At 38.9% G+C, this 17,220-nt stretch overlaps 2 protein-coding genes across 3 annotated transcripts in view; one reads left to right on the top strand and one right to left on the bottom strand.

The window, feature by feature from the left end:
• Positions 1-17,220, bottom strand: part of LOC122618967 (protein timeless homolog) — a 75,094-nt gene that overhangs the window by 33,700 nt on the left and 24,174 nt on the right. Inside the window, exons 9-11 of the mRNA XM_043795566.1 lie at positions 13,905-14,038; positions 13,666-13,746; positions 8,883-8,983 (exon numbers count right to left, since the gene is read on the bottom strand). Of these exons, the coding sequence (XP_043651501.1) occupies positions 8,883-8,983; positions 13,666-13,746; positions 13,905-14,038 (316 nt within the window). The remainder of the gene's footprint in view (positions 1-8,882; positions 8,984-13,665; positions 13,747-13,904; positions 14,039-17,220) is intronic.
• On the top strand, positions 15,363-17,065 carry LOC122618970 (RNA polymerase-associated protein Rtf1-like). Of its 2 annotated transcripts, XM_043795572.1 has the most exons (3): positions 15,363-15,666; positions 16,174-16,796; positions 16,846-17,065. In XM_043795572.1, exons 1-3 carry the CDS (start codon positions 15,548-15,550, stop codon positions 16,914-16,916), a joined length of 813 nt encoding a protein of 270 aa, XP_043651507.1. In that variant the 5' UTR covers positions 15,363-15,547; the 3' UTR covers positions 16,917-17,065. The 2 variants fall into 2 exon arrangements, with proteins under 2 accessions (XP_043651507.1, XP_043651506.1); XM_043795571.1 differs by having other exon boundaries at positions 15,364-16,796.

The raw sequence follows: 17,220 nt of genomic DNA, 5'->3' as shown, positions 1-17,220 counted from the left end.
GTTCATAATTGGGCAGACTCGAAAAGTTGTGGGGCAAAGGCAAACAGAACTCGAAATGAACATCTCGGCCGTATGGATAGCAAACAATAATTAAACTTAATTGCGCTGTACATTGAAACGTCAAACTGTAAATTATAGTTATTAACATTTACTTGTAGTGCAGTTTACTTGAACTAAACTTTTCAATTCCGAATATTGCATGTACAATTTCCATAGAATATGTACTTAAAACTTATCAAAACAAAGTGGATTTAAAGTAAAATGGAACAAAGCGGCAGCCAGGAAAATACAATTCGAGTAACGTTAATATTTGCATTTAATTTGTCGAAAATCAAAGTAAAATGCGATAAAAACCCACAATAAAAATAAAAACTAATTGCCAAATATTTGACGTACAGTTTGTAGCGTTAGCCATTAAAACCTTTATATGTACGGTTACATAGAGATACACATATAGAATCAAGGAAATGCGAAAAAAGTGAGATACATCTAGCGCAAAGCCGAGCAAATAATTATTAAACAAATACTTCTATTTACAAAAACACAGCAAATATTTGGTTAAGCCAAAATGACGCGCAGCATTTTAATTAAACAACAGAAAATCGAGAGCTCTCAGAAACAGATGCAAAATGCAAAATGCAAAACATTCAATAAGTAAAGGTAAACAATAGTTGCAGCATAATTTTCCGTGTGTATTTGTAAATAGACAACTGAAACCAAATATGAAGGTATTGAAAAAAAAACCTGGGACAAAGCAGCCAATCAACAAGGAATATTCGATAAAGAAAATATTTGCTGGAGGACAGTTCCAAAAATATATACATACATATATATAAAATTAGTGTTAGATTTAATGTTGCCAAAATCAGAGCAACAAGGGTTGATACAAAAAACTAAAGGCATGTATGAAGATTAAAAATAACAATAGCATTAAGCGAAATGTATTATTGATATAGCAAATATGGATAGCAATTAAAATTGTAAAGATAACATGGCAAACATTTTATGAAATCTTCTTGAAAACCAAAACAATTTTAATGCAAACAGGAAACCGAAAAAATGTGAAAATAAATTGAGAAATTTAATTTGAAAGAGTAAAATCACTACTGTATCACTGTATTTTCATTTCATCGGGGGATTAAGTTAACAAATATTTCATATACGGCAAAATGGAAAAGTGCGTTATTGTTGTGCGCCGAAAGAGAATATCAATTAAGTGAAAGGAAAACTTCGAACGGATCCGAAAAATGGAAGTGGCCAGAAGTGGAATGGGCAATAACATGGCGTCCTCACAGATATTTTACGGACTTAAAGTTAAAGGTAAAGCAGCTACATCAGCAGTTGAAAGGATATTAACCCACATATTGAAACGAAAGATCAAACCGGGCGAGCAAGGACAATAAAAATAAACGTTAAATTAGTGACACATGCGGCAGTTAAGCTGGGCATAAATGTGAATGAAGCCACGGCTAAATTATTCCAACACACACATGCCAGAGCATCGGGAAAACTGGAGGAATACTCCCGGGAGGTCAGGACCCAACAAAACGGGGAACATTTTTATTTCAAATCCAATTATTTCACATCGAAACTGCAATCAGATGATTGCGTTCAGCAACAGGAAGCGTTCACATGTACATAAATACGGAATGGTTGTGGGCAAGTGTGTGTGTTGGTGGACAAACGATGCTGTGAAAATGGCCGACAAAATGAAAGTCAATTGGTTTTTCTTGTTTTTCCCTCCGCCGTTTTCATCTTTTTGTATTCTTGCCCTTTTGTGGCGTTTTTCTTTCTTTCGCTACAAACGTCGCTAGCATCGTGGGAAAAGGGGGCGGCAAAAAGGGAAAAAGGGAAAAGGAAAAACTGTCGTCACATTGGGAAACTCGGCGCACATGTCAAGAAATTGTTATGCGCCCTTGGACATTCATTCGTATTGGCGGCGGGAATTAAATATTCAATATTGCATCGGGACAAACACCCGACATTCAATAACGCCCAAAACTTCCTCATGCGGTTGGGGCCTGAAGTGCGTGCGCAATAAAAAGGTTAATGGTAAAATAATAAAAATATAACGCAATTTTGTGACATGCGGCGACAGTTTGATGAGCAAATGTCATTCCCTATCAATTTTTTGCTCCACATTTTGATGGGTGCCAAAGGTAAGGTGAGAGGTCGTGCCACATTCGTCCAGTGGCTTGGCAATTCACTTTTTGCGATAACCAATCCTGCTGCCGGTTCATAAGTGCCCCGTCAGCAGTTAATGCAGTTGGCATTTGACTGATGGCAAAGCCATCCGAAAAGTCTAGGCCAGAAGGACATTATCTCTGATTAACCCGCATAAGCACTGAGCGGTGGCCAGAACGCGGCATGGAAAAGCTCGGAAAGCAGTTTTGCGTCACAGGAAAAAATACCGGATTTTTACGTTGTCAGCTTAATTGATACCTAATAGGTGCTTACCGACAATATTAAATTAACTGACAGAAAATTATCCGTTTGCAGAAAATTTTACAAATGATTTTAAATGTCATGTTTTATACAGTTTATATTAGATAATAAGAAAAAAATGTTCCCAACTATTTAGGATGTACTGTGGTTAGGTACTCTCTACTAGTAAAAGACTAGTTTTTTCCATACTTTCTGCATGCTGTAGCTGCTTTAAACAGCAATTAAAAAAATATTATAAAATAAATTATTTTGTTCAGTGCCAGGCCACTTTAAAACATTCTGTACTTTTGCCCTAATGAGTAAGCGAAGATAAAGGGAAAGCGGGAAAATGCGAGAAGCATAGGGCAGGGCAATGGAAATTATCTCTGGCTGCCATTGAACTGCTAATTTTTATGCAATTTACTGCAGCGGTTGCTTCAATTGAAAAATGTTTGACTTTGTTTATTCGGGTGTGTGGGGCTGGGTGCCTTTTTTAAACTTGTATAAGAGAGAGCACAGCTGGGGGAAAACTTTATCTAATTGATTTTCAGAGCAGTGCAGCCAAATGGTGCTCCATTAGCGCCACTCATGCCGAAAAAAGAAACGGAAGCCAAACTAACGTGTTTTTTCCTTTCGCTTTTTATAAATAAATATGCAAAAAATTCTGCGGGTTGTTGATGTGCTTTGGGACCAAGAAATAAAAATACACACGCAGATAGCCATACACCGCGAGGTTGGCACACTGGCAACTTTAAATTGCATTCATTTTTAATGCAGCGCCGCCAAAAAGCACGGCCACATTACGTATACGCAACGCAGTGCGCTCTAGGGACACATTGCTCCATCAGCCGCCCAAGTGCGTGTAGGGAATCAGGGAGCAGCGATCCTAGGGGGTGTCGCATCCATGTGTGACACTCCCAGGACTCCCACGACTCCAAATGTCGAATGTAAAACGGCTCGTATTATACCATACAGGCAGACTTTTTATACGCTTGCAGCGGGTATTATCAACGCTGCTGTAAGTTTGCAATCCTATTAATTAAATTGGGCAAACTTTTTAAATCTCATTTTTATAAAAATATTTTTGGATTCCTGTGCTCCAGTGTCGAATGAATTTTATTTCTGGCCAGAGGTATTTTTAATTCCTTTAACAAAACGGATAAAACGGCATTCTTTTTAGCAGTATACAAACAATATTAACACTTGATAATTCATTTAGCAAATGTTGTATACTATGACTGACTTTTTCATTCCAATATTACACAATTTAATCGTCGTTAGGCTTAGACTTGCACGTAATACTTTGTAAGCCGTTAGCGCTCTAAGAGATTGCAAATTTTGTGGTTGAGCTTTTAGCTTTTGGACAAGGAAAAATAAATTCCTCACGTGTCAGCGTTTGATAAGGGTATTCCAATATAGCCAAATGTTCTGGGAAAATCAGGTGAAAGGGGTCCTGGGGCGGTAACGATTTCATTTCATGGTTTTGCACTCGTTATGACTTTTCCCCACCTCTTCACCCCTTTCTATTTCCCTTGCCCCAAACTCCGCTATCGGTCTCACCGCCTTCCTTGCTTTTTATTGTCGCCCAGTTGCGAGGTAGTGTCCCCAAAGTATGCAGCGTTTTATGTTTACTAGAGGTAAAATTCCGCACACAAGTTTTTTCCGCATTTTTGTTGTTTTTTCCAAGCAGGATTCTAAAGTCTCTGCCACCGCCAACAAACTTTTTGTTTTTTCAATTTAAAGTTAAATTTTTCGGCTACTTTTTCACATTACACATTTTGAATGTCATTGCCGCCAACTGTGGGAGGCCCGAAAATCCCACGAGAAAAGTGAGAGCACAGGTGCGGTTTGTGTGTGTTTATTTATGAAAAACAGAAAAAATAGCGAGACGAATGGGCAAATAAAAAAACAGAAGGTAAACGAGCACAATGTAAATTTTGCTAAATTTAATCGCATACAGGTTTTGAATTACACATAGCCTCGCATTAAGTTTGTGCACCGTTCCCAAATATTAATTCTTTATGAAAAATTAATTTTATCCATTTCTGTGCTGAAATGGAAGCCAAATATGGGTTTAAAGTTTAAGCCCGCTGGTTATTTGAAAAACTAGAAAATAGAGCACATTCACATAAGTAAGCGGTTTTACCAAAGATATTATGAAATTATTTGCAAAATTTAAAAACTAAAAGTGAGTTCTGTATGATGAAAAGCCAGCAAATTAAACTAATCAAGGTAAACGAAGAGGATAGCTCTCCAGCAGAAAGTTACGACCCAATAAAAATGGCCAGCAGAAAGGCAAATCAGTGTCGAGAAAAGTCACCTAATTGAGTAAGTGTCATCACCGGACCATCCGCACTCGCATCCGCATCCGCATCCAGATCCAGATCCAAAACTCTCGGTTCACTACATGTACATATACTCGTACATATAGGAGTGGCAGTGTGTGCTGATGGGTGTTGTGGTTGACGTCTGGTATCGCACTCCTTGTGGCAGTGGATTTGGAAAACGGGGACAGCAGACACGACACGTCAACTTGCAAATATACTGCTAAAAGGGGGTAGGAATCTTACACCCAAAGAAAATGCTATCATAAAGCGATCGAAAATCGAAGGGATAGAATCACCAGCATCAAATGATTGCAAGAGAGTACATAAGCCCCTTTGTAGATTTATTTATGCGTGTAAAATCATTGTACTGAACTAAAGTTAGTTCAACTTCGTTTATATTACGAAATGTATTTATAAATAAGTTCAGAAGTAGCTCTTACTTACTCTAAATAAGTTCGCACTATAGCCAGTATATTAGAAATACTATATTTTTATTCTCTGTGTGCAGGTCGGTAGTGTCCAAATGACTCTGTTCTTGCTGTGTGCTGTTGTGGATATTTTATTTCATTTTATTGTATTTTATTCCTTTCCCGGCTCGTATTTTTTGCGCACTTTCTGTTGTTCTTGGGCGAGCTTTGTTGTGTGCTTTTGTTTTTATTTGTGTTCATAACATAAACTTTGTATTTTTATGCGGGACAAAGAGCGGGGTGCAGCAGGAGCAGAAGAAGACAGGGGACACAGGACACAGGATTCAGGATTCAGGACGCAGGACCAAAACAACGACAACTGGAGAGACCAACTTGTTTGCGCTGGGAAATCAGTTAAGGACTTGGCGCACAGACTTGGCAGGACTTGAAATAATACACATATACACAAATATATTCACTGTCCCCGTTAGCGCTTGGCATTTTTTCTGCTTGGTTTTTTCTTTTTTTTTGTGTTTTTGTTTTTTTATTCTTGTTTTAACACTTGAGTGGATTTTTGTGTTATTTTTGTACGAGTCCTGGGCGTTGATTTGGCTTTGCCAGGGGGATCCGGAAGCGGCGGGACAAAGGACTCCTCATTTATTATGCGCGCCACAAATCGAAATCAACGAAGCAACTTGATTAAGATTTAACTAAGCAAACAGACTCTCGACTCTCATGCAGTATTCTCACACCTCCTGCGATCCTGCGATGTGTATTTCTCTTTTTGCCGTCCGGAATTAAGTTTGCATTTCAATTGGAAATTGAAACAAGCACTGCATATGTATCCAGGGGTACGAGAGCCCACACAGACAAGTGTTATAAATTATGCAAAGTGTCAATGCACTTGCTGTTTGTCTTGCCCAACGTCCGGCACTCTTGCACAAAGCCAATTTAATATGAAGTGTAATAATTAAATGGGGGGATGCGATTCGATTCAACTCAATTATACCCAGTTAGACGGATGAATAAATAATTTGTATTGTCAATAAATGGTGAAAGTCTGACGATGAAGATATTTACAGTCATGGTGGCATTTAAATCCAGAGTTAAGAGAGAAAAGGTTTAAGTTAAGCTGGAACTGAAAACACTAAAGGCCAACTGAAGAAATATAATTTTCTAGTTATCTAGTACATAAAATTGTTTATTTTGTTAGGATAATTTGATGTTGGGCAAGAAAACATTCAATAATTAAGTTAATGTTTTAAAAAGATCTCAGTGCAGGAAACTTGCTAAGTCGCACATTTTTTTTATACTGGCTGATTTCCTGGCCGACATGCTCTATTCAATGGGTAAGTCACGTAAAAAATTATTAATTAAAGCCAAACCACAGGCAGGGAGTTTACTACATAAAGCTTGCGGTCGCCGGTAATTAATAAAATGTTCGAGGGCAAAAAGCGAGAGGGACACACACAGTCCCATTCAATGGCCACTTTGGGGACTGATTCGGTTTTTATGGCTGGGGCATTAGCATGAGCTTTTATATAAATTTGTGGTGGGAGTTGGTCATTCTCTGAATTTTTTGGTATATGTCTGATGTCTCTTTTGCAAAATGCATATTGTTGCAGCCGGCAAAACTGTCAACTGAACATCAATCTATTGATGGCCGGCGGGCGTTAAGCTGCCCATCAAATCCCATGGTCGCTATTAGAACGGGTCACGCTTTTGTTCAGAAGCTTAACGAGCTCAACCCTATCGATGGGGTAAAAAATAAAACCGATGACGCAGACATAAAGGAGGGTTTCAAATGCTTTAAGCGCTGCGTTTGAGCGCCAACGGAGACTCTTTCATGTGGACTCGTGGACTCATGGACGGATGGCAGGATGGAAGAATGGCAGGATGGACGCTCCAAGGCACAGACACGGACGAAACAGCAAAAGGATGCGCACCTCGCCCACGCACACTCTCCCACACACCCACACACACACACAGCCATGCCCACTCGCACACTCAGCCACAACCAAAAAGGGGCATTGTCCAGACATTGTTCAATCCATTTGTAAGGCAATATGGGTATGCTACTTTAAATTGAAATTTAATTAAGTTTAAAATACAAAGGGATTCCTTGATCACCAAAACTTTAAGGGGTATGGCGTTTCTGGTCTATTAAAATTTTGAAATACATATAAAGTGGTGTTTGCTTATTAGTATCAAATATCCAAGAACATGACTTTAAACCAATCCGAAATTAACATTTTTCTTTCACTTGGAATTTAAAGCTTTAACTGAAATATAAATTTTCTCTTTAAGCTGAATTTGTTCTCCAACAACTGCAACAATGCCTTCTACTTTTTATAAATAAAGACGTCGAGTTTATTACCCAAAAAACTTTTTTAAAATAAGTAGTTCATCTGGCTCGTAACTCTTTGTTTAAAGAGCAAACCTGATATATACCGAACATACAAAAACTCTTGATATAACTTTGCTTTCACGGCGGAAATCATAAATTTTCGCACACAAAAATCTCGATTAACTGCACGGAGCAGCAAAAGTTGAAAACTTCTCCGTTGGCAGCGACATCTTTGGCGTCCTTGTATTGTATAAATTTCATTAAAAAACAAAAAAAAATGAATAAGAGTGTCAGCCATGGATGCGTTTTAAAGCGCTTGTCAAAAACTTTTCCATGCCACCGCAGCTTCCAAATTCTGCGAAGCGAAATGCACGAAAGCCGGAAACTGCAGTGCGGCGATAAGATACATGAACATAAATGCATATATAGTATCTATATAAACGGAATAAGCCCGAATGTGCAACATATGGATGAAGGTATAGGTTGTCAAAATCTAAAAGCCATTAGACGAGTCTCAACAAAAATGGCGCGGCTTTTGCATTTCAGGTGCTTTGAGGGCAAATTGAAAAGTCATGTCAAGAGTAAACAAAATATCCTGCCAGGCAGCAGACGACAGACAAGGAACCTGAAATGGGCATCGAATTGTCAACGCTCCGCTGACTCTCAAATTGAACGAGTCCCAACAACAGGAATTTCACAAACCAATGCACTTGGCCAACAACAAAAAAATATAAAACAATTACGCGTTTAATATATTTTCATTTAGTCCGGCATGGCGAGGAGCTGCCAGAAAACAGCAAAGAAAACACAGGGATAGGGATAAGGGGCGTGGAAATGCTCGTCCTTTGCTGCCTCATTTTTTACTTTTAATGAAGCGCAAGAATTTCTGTTGGATAATTTGTTAAGCGAACTTTGGCGGCCCGAAGGACGAGGCTTCTTGGCCAGAAGGCAAAAAGCCAAACGGGGCCTGCAAAAACTTAGACAATGCAACAAGGACATGCGCACACACACATACATACATCGACAGACAGCACTGAAAGTTGCGCCATAATTTGGCTTATTTCAGCTAGCAAATTTATAGACTGGAGATGCAAAATGCAGCACCGGAAGTGGCCCCAACTGTCCAGGACTGCGATGTGCTGAATTAAGGACGAAGGACGTTGGGCGCAGGGCGCGGGCGCAAGATAAATGACACGCAAAAGCCAAGTGGCAGATTTTCATTTTTAATTAAAACAACGGTCAGGCGAAGTTTGCGCCAGCACGCTCTTCCATAATGCATAGTAATAAACAATAATTAAAATCGTGGCCAATGGGTGTTGTCCTGTCCCTTACCTGCATCTCACTCAGCCACTCTCTCTCTTGGTTTTTTTCACTCACCTGTTGTAATGTTGTACATGAAAATCTCACGCAGGAGCAGCAGCTCGTCTTCCGGTGCAGCGGAAATTGCACCGAACACTTCGTTCTCCGGCCAAACTTCCCTGCGGAATACACAACAAAGGATGCGTTAGAACAAAAACAGAAAAATATATTACATTAAGTTTGGGAACACAGGGGAAATTGAAGTATTAACCAGGATATCGTTACCAAAGCTTGAATAAATAAGTTAAATTAAGCTTCTATTGAAATTATACAAATTTCTATGCTTTATCATGCCTTTTTGTATTTTCATTCTCTACCAACGCAAAACTACCGAAATTGCAGCAATTTTAAACATTTATAGCTATTTATAATTTTGTACAGCTTTTTTGATTTCTTCGGCCAATTCACAATCAACCTCATAGAACTCGATGTAAATGCCAATTTTCGTTTAATTCCTCATTCCAAAGTAATCAATACGCATAAAAGCTAGCACACGAAAGCTGTTAACTTTAGGTAACCATTTTCCCACAAAATTCAAAAAATGTAAGCTCCAACAATAGGCCCACAGTATTATTATCTTCTACATCCAACAAAAAGCTGAAATAGAGGCGCTTTTAGCCCCGGCAAACTGAAATTGATGCGTTTAAAATTGCGCCAGGATACAGCACCCGTTGTACTTGGCCAACATTTCACATGTTGTGTGCGTCCTGCCTTCTTTCTTTCCCTTTTTCGATGCCACACACAATATAATCCCTTACCACTGCCCCGATGATGCAACGTTGCAGGCTTTTCGCAACGTGGTCGCTGTTAATTTAATATTTGAAAGCAGCTTAATATGCAACGCACAGCAAAAACATAACGAGGAAGAGATAGAGCAAACATTGAGGGAGACCTTGGTTACGGTGCTCGAAAAAGCCTAGAACTTATTTTAAATATATAGTACAAATATATAATAACGCTGAATTTTCAACTAGTCCTTTTATTAGAAAATTTCTTTGGCAAAATAAATAAATGTAAGCTGAAAAAATTATTAAGAGATATTCATATTTGTTTGTTAAAACTTTAAAAAGTTAAAAAATAATACTAAAGCTTTATGAAAATAGATCGATATTGCATAGTATAGCTCACAGGTAAATAATTTCAATACTACACAGGCAGCCATTAAAATGTATAAAACTACTATTTAAACTTTAAATTTTAGTTAAATTTCGAATTATATATATAAATAACGTTTGATCACATTTGTTTGTCTAAAAATGTAAAAAATATGCATATACAAACTATACAATAAAATGTATTAACTTGTGCTCTTTTACAGACACCTAGAACTATACTCTTTTTCTTACAGTGCTATTGAACGACCTTGCCCGCTGTGGCAGTGGAAAGCGCGAGGTTCTTGGCCATATCAGTGGCAGGCAGGCAGTTGGTAAGGAATGTGGAGTAAGTCCCTCTAAGCGACATATTTATGCTTATTTGTGGTCGTGCTTGTAGGCGATAGTGCAACTTATGTTTCCCGCTGTCCTCCAGCCAATAAATTGACTGACATGCCCATGGCCACGCCCCCTGCATAGTGTCCTGCGTCCTCCGTGGCGTACACGCTATGTGCTCTTTGCTCCGTGTCTGCAATCCTGCGGGTCTCATTTTCGGAGCTCGTTAGTTGCCACCAGAGGGATAGGACAATGTGCAACAGAACCCACAGAAACCCACCATCCATGGGGTGGGCAAAGTGTTTGGGTTCGGATCAACATTTGCCTGCGCTCATTTAAAAGTTATGCGACAATATTTTGCGTGCAACTTTTACAGCGATGTGGCGTGGCGATAATTAGCGGTTTTTAGTGTGCCACTATGCTGGTCAGGGGCGAATATTGGTTAATTATGGACCATGAAAAATCTATGAAAACCATCGGGCCGGCGGTTTGGGGCTTTTGGCTTTTTAGTTCGATCGTATTCCATATTGTTGTGCTGTGCGCGCCAGCAGATAAACTATTTATTTCAATGAAAAAATTTGCTGATGCAAGGCAAAACATTTTTAATCACATTGAATGAAACTGGATTAATTATGAATCGATATTCTGGCCAATGCCATGGATTAAGTCGGCTCAAATTCCAGGTGCTTTCACCTAAAATTTTGTGATTAAATTTATAATAGGCCATAATGAAATGTTTGAAATTTTCCAATGCAACATACAATTATAATTTTGAGTATTAGCAAAGGAGAAATGTTCTCTGACGGACAATTAAAAATAGATAGCATGGCTTTGAAATTATATGCAAAACATTTTTAGATCGAAATAATTTTCATTTCAATAAATACGTTTAATAAAACTGAATTTAATTTTATCGATTGCTTGAAATAAAGTTTCAGGAGGTATAATATATTCTCGAAACTATAAATTTGTTATATTCAACACTAAACACTATGCATTTGGACACCAACTTAAATGCTGAAAATACTTTATATTTCCAGTCAACAAAATCAACAAGAAATGTGCAAAGGCGAAATAAAAGGCGGAAGCAGAGCTTGCCGTTGCTATGCTAAATAAGCGCATCAGCAGACGCTTAAATAAGCTTAGTTAAAAGGCGGCCAGAGTGGGCGGGGCAGAGTGGATGGCGGTACTGAAAGTTGCAGCCAAAGTGAAGTTTGAATAAACATTTTGCGCATTTACTTCACTTAAAAGTTTGCTTTTTTCCAAGCACACATTTCTGGGCACCCATTAAGCCAACGCCGGCGAAAGCCAAAGCAGCCGGAGTAGGAAAACCCAGAAAAGCTAGCAATTTCATTTTTTCCCACTCGCTCAACTTAAATGAAAAAACCCCCTAATAGTGTGACTTGGCAACTATTTAAAAATTCTGGACAGACACACAACACAGCACACATCATCCTCAATGCACTTACACACATGCCACACCAGACCCAAATTACGAATGTCTGCGTGTTGGGCCCAAAAACTCCAGTTTATTTTCAATATTTTGCTTACCCAAAAGCGTTCTCATTGCCAACGGAGAAAACAGAAACGAAGGCATCTAAAATGTATAAAATACCCTCATGTTTTGCATTCTCAATCGAGTACATATACATATGTACTGCATAAAAAGATTTAAAGATGCACTGACGCTATGACAAACTTGTACAAATTTTAGAAAATTATAATAAAGCATTTGGAAGGAAAAGTTATATACATCTTATCTTATAAAAAGAAATGTATTTTAAATATTTAATTAACATACTTGAATAGTGTAAATACTCATTAGACCCAAGAAGTCCTTCTATAACATACCAAATTTAATAAAACTCAAATAAAAATTAAAATTCTTCTATGATCTAGCAATCTAGCAAAGATGAAGCAAACCGTAAGTACATAAATCCAATTAGTGGGACTTCTTGGCAGGGTATGCGAAATAAAATGAGTGGCAAAAAGTGCCAGGCAACGGGGAACAAAAAAGTTCCAGACAATGCCCAGACAAAGGAGTGGGTCCCGTGAGGGGGCGTGGTCGAGGGCGTGGGCAGTGGGCGGTGGATGCTTCGGCAGTGCTCTATATGCATATAGCATTTTAATTTATTAGCACAAAAAGCGTCTAGACCTTTTTAAGCTGCCACTGCAGCAGCCGAGTCGCACAGCAAAAATTGTATTCATTTTAATGCAACAATTTTCGTTGGCAACAATTAAAATGTACATAAATTTCGAGAAAGCCTCTACACACACACACACACCGTGGAGTCATCTCACTGGCAACACTTTCGTCGAATATATCCAATCAATTTGCACAGAGAGCAGAGCCGAGCAGGAGCAGGAACTGAAGCCTCCAGCTTTTCGGTCTCCTATTTGCAGATGCCATCGATTGGATTCCTTTGAGACTCGGCTCCTCCGAGCAGAACCAACAGGCAGGCAGCAGGTGGAAAATTTTAATGAGGTTGTAATTAAATGACTTGGAAATATTTAAGCCACGTTTTCGATTGCTCTGGCACAGCACAGCACAACCAGCCAGCCTTTGACACTCGGCGACATCTGCCGATGTTTCTGTGCGGGTGGTGTTGGCACGGTGCGGCCCTATTTAAATGTTGACGCGAAAAAGATAAATTATTTTCACGCAATTTTCCCGAGCAAACAATAAACATTTCTTGAGCGCGTCTTCAATGGGCTTTACATAATTGAGCGGGCAATTAAATTGAAAGGCGCAGAGGGGGTCCGGTCCTCTGACCTGGTTCCACCATCAACCGTCCTGCATCATCCATCCAGCATCCAGCATCCACCTCACCTTGCCAACTCTGTGGTTTGTTGACTGAAAAATTGCAGGCGGCTGGGACAAAAACCGCGCACCGAGAAATTGTCTGTGCGAAATGCAGAGGGCAGCAGCAAGCGGCAGGACTCTTCTTATTATCTGGGGGGGAAAATGAGAGCAGGGACAAGGAATTCCGGGCACTGCCATTATCTGTAGTTACCGGGGTGCCAGCGTGCTCTGCCTTAACAATAAATAAAAACTATTTAATTTAAGAGCAACGCAGGGCAGCGAAAGGCATCGTGCAAGAGCGCAGAGAAAGGATATGAAAAATAAACAGGAAGAAAATAAAATTCGATAAATGCCAGTGAAGTTGCCTTAAAGGACACAGCGACCAAGCGGTCTTTTTACCCCATTTTTTTTTGACTAGAGTTAATTTATTATGCGAATTGCTTTCGTACCTTTTCCGTGGCGTGGTCAATGTCAAGTTATTAAAAAATGCGGATTTACAAAGGCATTACGTCTGGAGCCCTAGCAACAGGGTTCAGAGACCAGGGAATAGGGAATGGCACTTTCAACTCACCTGGCGGCCCGAAGAAGGGCGATGGCCTGGTCCAGTTTCTCGGAACGGAGCAGTTTATTTATGCGAATCATGCAATCCTCGCTGAAAGTAGGGAAAGACCAAGAAACATAATAAGAACACGTTGTGCCACTGCAAATCGAACAGGTAATAATGGATTCGGTTCTCTGGGTTATATGGGGTACAAGGAGGAGAAAGGGAAGAGAGGAAGGAAGGAATAAAAATAGTTGCAACTAACTCACCGCTGATCATCAATGGATTTCTCGGAGGCGGCATCGAAGGGTATGGGCTGCTCATCCTCCGGCATTTCCAATTCCGAGGACAGCAGGCTGCACACTTCCGTTGCCAGTTCAGCCCATTTGCTGGACAATTCTTCCTGCAATTATGCAGTAATAAATTATTTATGATTCGACATTGTGTGCAAATGGATAATCAAAGCGGGAAATTAGTCGTTACGTATATATCGAAGCAGCAGAATTAATTAAACCACAGGCAGTGGTAATTATAACCCGATAGCTAATAATACTTGTCAGCCATTTGCAAGTGGCGGAAAAAGTAACAAAACACAAAGTGAGCATTTAAATGAAATTTAAATATATTATATAGGAAATAAAATGGCTATAAAATGGAATTTTTGTTATACGAATTCGTATTTTAAAATCGCTGTAAGGCATTTCGAATACGTGTGATCAAAGCATAACTCAATATTTTATAGAATAAAAAAACAGTTCATAGTATGTCAGTACATATGTAGCTTAAAATTACAGTTTCTATAATTTCAGTTAAATTATTTAAAGTTTAAAGAGCGGTAACAGCAATGAATTTTAATTTGCTGATTGCAAAAAAAAGGAACACATTTCAACCATTGTTTTCGCATTTTTTTGCCGTTTTGCCCGTTTTCGACCTGTTAACAATGCATATTAATTGTAAATCGATGGTCGATGTCCTCCTGTATTTGTCCAAGTATTTTTATCTCATTCATTATCGAAACCCATCTAACGGGCATACAAATATAATTTCTCAAAATTACTATTAGTGAAATTTTGTAAAACGCAATGCAAAAGTAAAGATTACAAACATGTAATGAATATGCATTTAAATATTTAATGAAATGTTGCAAATATTAAAATGATAAATTGTAGGCGATCAGACTTCTTGACTACTACCATTATTATACCCGTTACACGTAGAGTAAAAGGGTATACTAGATTCGTTGAAAAGTATGTAACAGGCAGAAGGAAGCGTTTCCGACCATATAAAGTATATATATTCTTGATCAGGATCAGTAGCCGAGTCGATTTGGCCATGTCCGTCTGTCTGTCCGTATGAACGTCGAGATCTCAGGAACTACAAAAGGTAGAAAGTTGAGACTAAGCATACAGACTCCAGAGACATAGACGCAGCGCAAGTTTGTCGATTCATGTTGCCACGCCCACAAACCGCCCAAAACTGCCACGCCCACTCTTTTAAAAAATGTTTTGATATTTTTTCATTTTTGTATTAGTCTTCTAAATTTCTATCGATTTGCCAAAAAACTTTTTGCCACGCCCACACTAACGCCCACAAACCGCAAAAAACTGTCAGTGTTAAAGACTCTCCTTCGCACTTCCACTAGCTGAGTAACGGGTATCAGATAGTCGGGGAACTCGACTATAGCGTTCTCTCTTGTTTTTTTTTAAGTGTGCTCTGGAACAAGTGTATTATTTTCTTAACCTAAAAATCAAACCTGTATTTTATGATAAATTGCCACCATAGACATTTATTGGGTGTCAATGCTGATCCTTCAAAACTTCAAAGTCTCAGTGAATTGAATCGAAATAGATTTTTGAGTTAGAGGACAACAAGTTCAACGTTCCATTAAAGTTGGAAACAGCCCTATTACAGAATGAATGAGCGCGTATGGACAAGACGTAAGATCACAAATAAACGGGAGTCTGGTGACAATAAAGCTCATGCTTTTAAGCGATTATTGGCAATGCGGAACAACAAATTCAGCAAGGGCAAATTTTCCGAAGACTGTGCAGGGAAGACTGAAGCTAGTAATTATTGCAATGCACAAAAGCGGAAGGAGGTAAATATCATGGGTATAGAGACTTGTTCCGGAGATTCCTCGCCACACAGTGAGTGGGAGAATGTATCGCAAAACGTTCCGCCAGAGAAATTTAAAAATGAAGCACACGTATTCGACCGGGAACAGCTAAGTAGAGCAGTCATAAAACGAAACGAGATGGAGAATTTACTAGAAAAATCTATTTTCGAGGAGACTGTAACCGGATCCTTTGTGCGGCTAAGTGTTGGAAAAATCTACTGCATTTACGAAATTATTGATCTGAATCATGACAGAAAGGTCTCCCGAGTAGGCAGTAAGCACACCAATCTGGTCCTGACCTTGAGGTGCGGTTCCGAAAAGCGTTATTCGCGTATAGACATGGTTTCAAATCAGCCAATTACACAAAAGGAATTCTTATTGTGGTTGGCAACCAATCTGCGCGATCGACACATTTTGCCAAAACTTTGTGACATTGCAAAAAAGCAGGTGCAGATTAAAAAGGCCTGTAAATACAAATACCCTGAAGCTGATGTGGAGAAGCTTATTCAAACCAAAAGGAAAGCTGGTCTAGAGCAGAATGTCGCTTACAGAAAAATTCGTCTAATTATAGAGCGGGATGTGGCAGCGGGTAAAGACGATGTGGGAAAAGTGCAAGCGTTGGAAAAGGAAATCCAAGAGATCGATGAGGAACACAGACTCCATATCGAAAATTCTGGCCAGCATCGGTACCCCGTAATTAGTTCTTCGCGCGTGGTTCATAAGCCTACCATTTACCGGGACGAGTTAGGTGTGGCTCCCAGAGGCAAAAGTTCCTTTGGTAAGCGATCCGCGAATCCCAATCAACTTAAGTTAGAGCAGTATATGCGACGAAAATATAAAAAAAGTGTTGTCGTCAGTCGCAGTCGACTTGATGAAGAATTGTATGATCAGGAGAAGGTTTCTTCAACTACGATACACGAAATTCCTACCGAAAAAGAAAAGAAGGAGGGTGAGGCTGAGACAGAAAAAAAAAAAGGGAGAGAGGAAGATCTCCATTTGCAAAAGTTAAACACTTTTAAAATTGAATTGGATACGACAGGATTAAGTAGGTGCTTTTTAATAGATGTAACGAAATTAATAATATTTCTTTATAGTTCCTTTCAATGAAATTTTCACAAATGTGAAGTTTGATAGCCCTTGGGATGAGATAATGAAAGGCAACTAAGGATTTCAAACCACTATTTACGAGTGTAATGCTTATTTGTGCAACAAATGGATCAAATCTTATAAAATGTAATTATTTTCGTGTGATTACTCTTAAGGAATGGCTATGCCAAATGTTGCTATTTTTTGAAAGTCTCAGTTGTCAAATAAAAGGACCATCATACTTAACTATTATTTATTATTATTTTTATTATAATTATAATAATATTATTAATATTATTCTTCTTTGGCCTTTTATGACAAAAAAGTCGTTAAATTTTCCGTTCGTACTTCCACTAGCTGAGCAAGGGGAAACTCGACTATAA

This window comes from Drosophila teissieri, chromosome 3R (assembly GCF_016746235.2).
Source record: "Drosophila teissieri strain GT53w chromosome 3R, Prin_Dtei_1.1, whole genome shotgun sequence".
In the NCBI taxonomy this organism is placed as follows: domain Eukaryota; kingdom Metazoa; phylum Arthropoda; class Insecta; order Diptera; family Drosophilidae; genus Drosophila; species Drosophila teissieri.
The sequence above is the reverse complement of the archived record's forward strand: the minus strand, read 5'-3'. Positions and strand labels throughout refer to the sequence as shown.